Source organism: Rattus norvegicus, chromosome X (genome assembly GCF_036323735.1).
Source record: "Rattus norvegicus strain BN/NHsdMcwi chromosome X, GRCr8, whole genome shotgun sequence".
In the NCBI taxonomy this organism is placed as follows: domain Eukaryota; kingdom Metazoa; phylum Chordata; class Mammalia; order Rodentia; family Muridae; genus Rattus; species Rattus norvegicus.
In genome coordinates, this window is record NC_086039.1 from 66,271,030 (window position 1) to 66,280,893 (window position 9,864).

Below are 9,864 nucleotides of genomic sequence, written 5' to 3' on the forward strand. Positions count from 1 at the left end.
TCGGGGATATCTCAAAACCCACAAAACTAATCTCTGATGCTCTCATCTCTCAGAACCACCTACTCTACCTTTAGCCAGATGGATAAATGGAACTGAAAAATGGCCTGGAGAAAGGGCTTTTAAAGCCACATTTCATTTCATTATCTTCTGGAAAGTAACAATATGTGTATTTGACTAAAATGAATATTTCATATGTAACACAATAGATTCCCTCTGGCATGAATACCCACATACCCAGAGTTTCTATACCTTCCCACTAAACTTAAATGGAATTCTGTGTCATAGGAGATGGGATCTGGGATCTGAAATTCTGTACAGCCACTGACTCCCAAACTTGTGGGACAGATAATATTCATGGGTAAAATTTGACTAATGGTTAAAGGGTGAAGGAGAGAACTAAGAAGGGAAATTCTGCCCTTCTTCTCTCAGATTTTAATTAAACATTTCTGAAAGGAGTACAAGTGACCAATAAACACATGAACGTGTGTTCAGTAGGAATGCAAACTAAAACCACAATTAAATATTTCATTATTCCCTGTAACAATATATTTTTCTTAAATATGAATAAACAACTGTCATGGAAAATGTAAACAACTAGGATTTCATATAGTTTTGTTGAATGTCTAAAATACTGCAACATTTATCGAAAATGATTAAACATTTCTTCAAAAAGTAAAGCACTGTGTTATCATATGATATAGCAATTATTCCTAAATATAGATTCCTAAATATATATGCCAAGAGGTGAAAACACATGTTCACACAAAACCTTATACATAAATGTTTCTAGAAGCTTACTCATAATAACAGGAAGTTAAAAAAAATCAAATGTCCATCAACTCGTAAACAAAGATGACAAATAGAACTTAGTGTGTCTGTGAAATATAATATTTATCTAGAAAAAGGAATGAAATACATAATGTATGCTATAATGTATAATCAATCTTTATTATGACTAACAGAAGTCGCAAGACAGGAAAGGCCAATAATGTGATTTTATTTATATGAAATGTCCAAAATAGATAATCCACAGAGACAAAAGGCATATTTATTATTTGTCATAGGCTGGGAGGAAGAGACAATGACCAATCAGTGCACAATGAAAATGACCTGGAATTACATGGTAGAAGTTTGTGAACATATTAGATAGCATGACATTGTATACTTGAAATGGTAAACTTTATGTTATATGAATTGTTTCAGTTTTTTGGAGAACAATGATCTTCATTTTTTAATACTTGAAATATCCCACATTTTCCTAGTGAATATTGCCAAAGTTAGCCCCAAAATTAAAATAATATTTAAGGCTGCTGTAAATAGCCATGATCCAACTGATTGACTTCATTCTACCTTAAAGCCAAACTTCGTAATTGATGTGTATGAACACATGTGTGTACTTAATGTTATAGTGTTCCATTAATATTTTATTAAGTATATGCACATACACATATTTATACAATAAGGCTGGAGCAATAACTACAAAAATGAAAAATGCTTCTTTACTTGTCCTATCTCTGTCATCTGCATAATATCTGAACCTGTTCCCATTGTCTTAATTCCCCAGAAAATAATGTAGAAGAAAGTCAATACAAGCAGACAGGAAGGAGAAAAGGAATGACGTAGGCATTAATAATAATCTCACCATTAGCTCACTGTTCCCTGAATAAATGATGTTGGCTAAGTTTCTGCTGGATGTAAGTCACTCACGCTGCTGGGTATGCAGCTGCTTCTGGCCACCCTTTGTGGCTGCTGCTCTTCTCAACTTGCAGAAATGCCTGTGGCATGAAGCATGGTCTCTCTATCTAGGATGGGTAGAACTTGCAGGATGACAAGTCTAAATTAAGAACTCAGGACTTTAGGCTATTTGCTTTGCCTGGGCAGTACAGAAGTCCTGAGATTAAAAAAGGGTGATGAAGATAGCAGCTGGCCCATGCCCTACCCATTCCTCTCCAGCATGCTCAATCACCATCCATGAGCACAGGGTTGTCACAATCAAAGCAGTTGCTCAGCTGGGCCTTGAGAATAAGTCTTTCCTTGAAAATCCAGCTTTCTAATCGGTATCATGCCCTTCTCAATTCCAGATGTTTAGCCTGCAGTTCAGATGTTGCTCCAAACACTTAGATACTGTCTCTCTGTTTTCTCTTTTTCTGGTCTGGTCCGATCCACTTCTAGCACAGCATTCTCTTGTCAATTTTCTATTTCCATATTTTCATACCATCTTTCTAGCTCACTCTTTGTAAAATTTTATTTATTTTACTTATAGTGAATATGGTCCAAAATATAGCTCTGCCAAAAGCATCAGTCATACTCACTGCTGACTCAGGCTACACAATCATCATGAAAAGGATGATTATGTTAAACACTTCAGACCAGTGGTCTTTATTCTTAGTTATATTTTGGAAGCTCCAAAATATATTGATACCTGGGTACCACGACTGAATTTCTGATATAATTAGTCAAAGTCTGACCTGGGCGTCTGGAATTTATACAGTTTACCCATTAATTCCCAAGTCCAGCTATTCTAAATAACAGTGTGGATGCAAGAGTTTCTTTAGCTTTCTGTGTTGCTTGAATATAAGTCACAGTCAGCAAAAGGGAATTCTTATTGTTCCATAATCAGAGGTAATCTTCCCATATTTTCTTCTTTATAACAGAATGAGAGGTGAAAAAGCAGAAAATAGAAGAATGGATCCTTTAAAACATATTAGATTACATCCTTTTCAACTCTCATTGGCTTTCCCTTTTATTCACAAGATATCTGAAGTCCTTCTAATGGCTCATGGTATTTTATGTAATCTGGCTACCTAATCTTCCTCTGTTATCTCTAGCCACAGGCTCCACTGTTCTTCCTCTCACTCCATTCACTGCAGTTATAGTGTTCTCATTTCTATTCTTCAAATTAAGCAGGGATATTTTCGATAGAAGGCCACCATACCTTCTCAAGCCAGCAATCTTCTCCTGAACACATACAGTTGATTACTTCTCTATTTCTTCAGTTATTTATTATCATACCATCTTCTTATAGAGTTTTCTGGCCACTATTTTAAATTGGAATTTCCCTAATCATTCTATCCCTTCTCATTTCATTATTCTCCATAGTACTTGTGACCTTTCTTATATGTTATGGTTTTCTTATTAACATTTGTCCTATTTTTCTCCGATTAAAGTAGAATCACTATGAGATCATTATACCTATTATGTTTACTACACCATCTAAAATATTTGAAACAGTGCCTTGTTATACAGTAGGCACTAAATAAGTATTTATAGTTGCAGCAAATGGTAAAAAATCTTTAGAATAAGTGATAATATTGATATAGTAATAATGTTTTGATACAAGCATGGGAAAAAGGGCTAGGATATGTTGTTTTAATTTTGGTTTGTGTAAATGTATAATTTCATTTAGCAAAATAGCTCAGTGAGAAGGCAATGGATTTGTCATGAAAGGCTGATGAATGGGTTTGACCCTTGGAACACATATTTATAAAGTAAATTGTCTTTTTATGCTCAAATTTGTTAAAATATATGCCTAGAATAAAAATAATTGAGAGAACATGGTTGCCTATTATAGTTTTTCATTGGCTTCTTTTTATATTCTCTTAGTGGGTGTAGAATTTTCTCTATCAATGATATCAACTTCAGGAAATAAAACGGAGTTGTATTTAGTTAAAGACTCACTGGTTTACTTTGTCTTTTATTCCAGTGCACACAGCAAGAGGTGATGGTCCATCTGAGGTAGGCAGAAATATCTGTTCTTTTTCAAGGCAGTTGTCACTGTAGAGATAGAATTAATATTTGAATGGGGTCACATCTACTTATCCAAAGGCAAAAAGTAATAATATGGGTTAAATTTCGGATTGTGTGCCTGCACACACAGTTACCACATAAAAAGACACAAATTGCTCAAAAAGACAAATACAACTTAGAAAACTGTAAATTGACCAGAAGAAAAGGCCAAAATCTACAAAACCAGATAGATGTATGATTTATGCAAGCATTAATGAAATTAAGACCAGTCAACTCCAGGCTGACTTTAAGGGGAAAATACTCTTGATTTCTGCTGAAATAGTCATCCCAAGTAAAAGGGAAGGCAGAGAATACTTTGGATTATGTTCAAGGGAAAAATGAGACAATATGTGTGAAAGTGCTCTGGAAACTCCAGATTGTGCTTCCCATGTGAAGAACTGCTATGACTGTTGTTAGTGTCCCATCCCAAACAGAAGAGCAAAGGTCGTGGAGAAAAGCCACAGACCACGTCAATTTTGAGCCAATATTTAAAGCCTCTGATTAGCTCTATTGTTACAGAACCCTAAATGAGTCACTGGTTTGTGCATTGACTACCATAAGACAGCATGAAATTGTGCCATGAGCAATAATTAGTTATCTGCCCATAGAGTGCTCAAAGTAGAGATTCATTAGCTAATCAAGGAAACTGGTGGAGTGTCCAAGAAAACAATCAAAATTATGATATTATTTCTTTATGTAGGTGACTCAGGAAGTATCCTCTAATTTCTGATTTCCCTTACCATTGTTTGGTCTTGCATCATATTGTTTCTACTCTGTTCAGGTTACCAAGCACTCTAGAAGAACTGGACCACCTCGAATCTATCGGTCCTTTTACCTAACAACAATCAAACATGCCATCTCTCCATCACAGAGCCAGGGAATAAAATATCCTACAGAAACAGTGGGACAAGCCAGTAGGCACCTGTAACACAATGAATGGCAAAACTATAAAATAAGACTGAGAAAAATCAGCCCAGAGATTGAGACCTATTTGTAGAAAATAATGCTCCATTGCTAAAGTAGTTCCACCCCCTTTTAAAGCCATGCCCAAGAAACAGGGAAGCGTAATTTGAGGTGAACATAAATAAGAAAGATTGATATACACTTATAAAAATGTCACAGTGAAACCCATTGTTTTGTATGCTAACTAAATAAATACCTAGAAGAAAAGAAAATGTGAAAAATGTCCATGAAGAAGACAAAATATAGGGCTTGAAAGAGTTGGCATTAAAAAAATATCTGGTAAAAACAAACCCGTGATTTCATATAATTATGCTCTGTGAAATAATTTTCAGCAATAATTTCAGATTTTGAAAATCCCACACAAAAAAGGTCATCTTTTTATTGTTTAGAGGAAATTACCATCTCTATTTGACCTCCTTAATAATAGGCAACTCGGTATTCACAATGTGTTTTCATTATGTTTCTTTTTCTCCTTTTTCCACAACTGGATAAAATATAAGTTAAAAATAATTGGTAAAGGCATGAAATTCTACAAGGGTATATCAAGATAATCTCAACCCCTAGCATTCAAGTCCGAAAACTGGAACTATGAGAACAAAAGCATTTCCTCAAAGTTATATAGTTTAGAGTGGAATCTAAGTTGCTCAGGGCTCAGTGCTTCGTCTCTTTCCCATACACACCAAAAAGCAGGCTATGTTACCGAGGAGCCAGCTTCTCTTTTCCTCTTACTCTCACAACAGAGTATTGGCTCAGTAATCCCTCAACCGGAAAAATTCCAAAGGATAGACTGGTTCAGGGAAAGGTAGTTCATGAAAGGGAAGTAGTACGGCCCACTCTTTCTGGCTTAGTCACAATAGTGACTAACAACCTCCTGGAAATAATGACATTTTACTGTTTGATTCCATCATATATTACATGGAAACCACTTCACTTTTTCAGCGTGGGTTGATGTCTCTTAGGGATACTTATAAAGAGTAGCATTAGATCCTCCAGGGTGGATGGCTAGTCACTAACTACTCAGTTGATAATTAATTTTCGAAGCTAGGCATTCTGTTAGGACTTAGTCAAAAGAGAAAAGGCCACAGTGGAATGAAGAAGGCTTATCATCTATAAGAGAACCAACCTAGAGAAACACTGAAAAATATAGTTAATTCTAATCTAAGGCAGACTAGAGCCATCCTTATATCTCTCATATTTATCTAATAATAATGGTCCTGCTAGTTTAAAGAATGATGAAAGTGGCCAGTACTCTTCCCATTAAGCACCTTAGGGGAGAGTATATGGGTGGAGCCCATCTTCTAAAGGAAGCGGAGAAAACTTGCTTCTGCTTCACAAGCTTCAGCTCTGAATAAGGTTTCACTGCAGGGAATAAATCAGGCAGCCAACTAAATAAAGGAAGGCTATATGGCCTGCCTGAGGTTTCTACACTGACTTACTATTTGTTTTTTTCTTGGGTCTAGGGCCTTTTTCTCCCTGGTTTCCCTTACTGAAAGATTTCAAATACAAAATAACTGGTACAGGGCAATTGAATGATTATCTTCCTCTCTAGTGTCAGAATTAACCTACCTAGCCATTATTTTATGTACAAACAGCTGTAGAAAATGAAGAAAAAAGTGAATTAGAAAAAAAAATGTGGCTTGTAGTTATGTCTCAGACACATACAGACCAAACAATCTCGAGCAGGTTTCATTTTCTCTGAGTACTCTCTATGAAGAAATGATGAAATTAAAGAATTGAAGGAAATAATGCATTATAAAGAAACTTGTTACAACCCCCCCATCTTGTTTTTAGACAGTTATTGCTATCTCTCTGAAGTTGTTAGCACTCAACTTTTGTATAATTCAAAACTTCAGATTCACATTTATTTAATATCATGCCAGACGAGAAATGAAAGAAACCCAGCTGCTTTACCAGGGAACAGAATATGAGGAAAATTTAGTCAATTATCTTCAGATCTCTGAACTTTTAGAAAAGAGAAACAGGTTGGTGTAAGTATCCCCAGCGAACACTACTAGAACATCTGACTACAAGTCAGAGGCATAATAAATGCAGCCGAACAAAAGAAAGAACTTCCAACAGTTCAGGATTTCCCCCGCACACAGATGATGGGTTCTTTCAGAGAACAATGCAGGTTTTTCCTCTAGAAATGTTCAGTCAGAGATGAGATGAACTCTTAAAGGTGAACTCAATTGTTGTTAAAGGAAACATATGACTCACAGAAGCCTGCTATTCATCAAGTATTGGGCTATGTCTTTTGCAGAGATCATTTTTAATCCTTCCAATAAGTGGGAAGTATTTCCCATTTTCCAGGAAAACAGAAGTTTAGGGAAATTTTAATTTTTAAATCATGCTTACTTGTGAGATATATATATATATATGGTTGTATATATTCTTTGGTATATACGACCAGTGAGTACTAATGCATCAAGAAAATGTTGAGGACAGGATTCCAAACAGCAGGTAAATCAACCCAGGATTTAAAAGCATCTGTCTCTAATTCTACTCATAGAGATGGGATGAAAATATGTATTCTTTCAAACCCCGAGAGACCTAACCCTAAGAGAGACCTTCCATCCTTCCCTTTTTAAATCCCATGTAATTCATCAAGTTCAAATTTCTGAACAGTCAAAGTTGGTATGACTTGATCAATAATACATTATATTGCCTCCTTTCTGTTCTCATAGCCACCACATGAGGTCTAGGGCTTTGTGTACTTTTCATTTGTCCACTTTTGTGTTTTCCTATTCAAGGCCAGCTTATTCACATTTACTCGAAGCATAGATCTGACTTTTTCTTCAATTCTGCAGCAACTGGGGTATAAAGTGAATAAATAAATAAATAGGGAAAAAAGAAACCACAGTGGCTCTACAATCATCTGTCCTAATAAACAGAACCTCAAGCATCCAGTCTTGTGTAGTTGCCCATCAATCTAACTTGTACTTTTCCCTAACGATACTAAAACACCCAACTCAACTATTGTTCCTTTCTGTGCTCTGAGTTCCTTGCTGCCAGACTGTTACTCATGTTTTCTCTACTTAAAATGCCTTCTCTCCTTTTTCCACCTGTTGAAATCCTATCTGTGCTACATAAATCTATCTTAAATAATAACGGCTAACATTTATTGAATACTTATTTTGCACTGTGCTAAGGGTGTGCATGTAGTTTACATGGATTATTTCATTTTATCCTCATAATAACTCGATGATGTTGGTACTATTATTAACTCAACTGTTGCCTGTAGTAAAATGAAGCTCAGAGAGGGAGAAATATTCCTTTACTCCAAGGTCACACAGTCAGTATGCGGTGGAATGAGATCAGAATACAAATACTTTTGCTGTCTAACAAGTAAAGGTGTTAGGATTGAACCACAGTCAGCTTGGCAGAATAAACACACACCTATACTTACAGCATTTAGGAGCTAGAAGCAGGGAGATTGGAAATTAAAATCCTTCTCAACTAATATAGAACATATCATTTGGTCCAGCCTTACCTACATTGGACTCTATCAGGTCCCAAAGAAACCTGAGACAAGTCTCCCTCAGTGCCTCTGGTGAAAAATCAAACACTCAAAAGCTATTAAAAACATACAAACAAGCAAACAAACAAAAAGAAACAGACCCCCCCCCCTGTCTTTCTCTAGCTCTAGTTGAAATGATCCTTACTTGAAAATTTCAGAGCATTTTGCTTGCATGTTTAAAGCTCATCTTGTGCCATATTGGTTGTTTTCCTATCCTCAGGATGAGTCTGTTAAGGTCCCAGGGTTAACAGCCTCTATATCTTGGATGGCTTAGTACCTCAAACTTGGTGATAGAGGGCAAATATTCAGTATGTATCTTATGTTGGATGAAAGGTAGGGTGGGTCAAGTGGGACAGGAACGTTACCTGGATTGAGAGTTCCACAATTTACTACCTCTTATTGCCCTACACGAAGTTGGCTAGCGCTGCCAAAACCTGTCAAAATGAGATCTTACAGCCTGTTTTCCCAGCCTAGTCTCTGGCAGGTCCCTTTCTCCTTTCACCCTGCCAGTTCTTGCAGCTGTCTGGGCCTTGGCCAGTGTTTGGGGTGAGGCCGGATCAAAATATCACTGTCCTGGGCTCGGCTTCCAGCAGCAAGTGATCAAATGAAACTCAGTCGCACTGGTGACGAGGCTGGATTGAAAGCCCCCATACACAGTGCCAAATTGCTTTTTACACAGGCCCGGACTTGCCCAGGCACCACGTGGGTGGGCTAGTAGTTCAGCTTTCCACAGGATGCTCTGCGTGTCCAATCCGTTCCCTCCTCCTCTCCAAGAGCTAACTCCCAGGCTTCTTGTCTTCCTTATCTCTAGATCCCAGATGCACAGGGCTGTTGGACAAGTCCGGGCATATTCCCAGCGGCCATCTGGCCCCAGTTCGAACCTGCACAGACAGGAACTGACTTCTCAAAGCTGTAGGGATAACAGCCTAAGTTTCTGACATCTCGGAAAGTGCCGTCAGGGCACAAACAGATAGAATGACTGATAGTCACAGAATGCCTTCTTCCCCCGAGTCATGCTGACTTTGTAGCACTCTTACAAGGACATCTGATATAGTCCTCTGGTCCTCTATTTCCGTCCCTAGGTGCCACAGGTTCCAAGTGATTTACCACAGGAAGGATGTTCCCACACTTAACTCTGTCAAGATCAATGGATGGATATTACAATGGGATTCCCTGAACAAACGCATTCGAGTACAGAACAGACACCCTGCCCAGCAGCCTCCCCTCAGTCCCCAGATGGCATACCGTTCTCACAATAGGTGGAATCCGTTGCAACCAGTGTTCTGCTGGAGTCATTTCACTTCCACGTGTGGCAACAACAGATCAAATCCATCCTCTATTTCTTTCATGTTATGCCTATCCCCCTTCTCTCCCCTGTAGGGAATGCAGGGCAGCTATTGGATCATTTTATATGTATAGGAGTGGTTATGCAAATTAACTCCGCCCCTGAAAGGACTGTGAGAGTCTGGCTGGTAAACAATGGCCAAGTCACAAGTCTGGCAAGAGTTACTAAAGCTCCAGGAACTGAAGCTAGGCCTAGGGAGGGAAGGGCCCAGAGTTAGATCTAGCCTAATCTGTGGGGAGGAAGGGAGGAGGCA

General features: G+C 37.8%; 1 protein-coding gene across 4 annotated transcripts in view; it reads right to left on the reverse strand.

Moving 5' to 3' along the window:
- The window catches only part of Eda2r (ectodysplasin A2 receptor), a 55,118-nt gene extending 45,473 nt beyond the window's left edge, over window positions 1-9,645 (reverse strand). Inside the window, exons 1-2 of one of the 4 annotated variants that reach the window (NM_001401114.1) lie at window positions 9,512-9,591; window positions 3,679-3,774 (exon numbers count right to left, since the gene is read on the reverse strand). Coding sequence is in view for 3 of the 4 variants with exons in the window: in XM_063279875.1 (XP_063135945.1) it covers window positions 9,512-9,562 (51 nt within the window). In the remaining variant the exon portion in view is untranslated. Of the gene's footprint in view, window positions 1-3,678; window positions 3,775-9,511 lie in introns of all 4 variants that reach the window. The other 3 variants (XM_063279875.1, XM_039100197.2, XM_063279876.1) reach the window with 3 other exon arrangements.
- Between the last annotated feature and the right edge of the window lie 219 nt (window positions 9,646-9,864).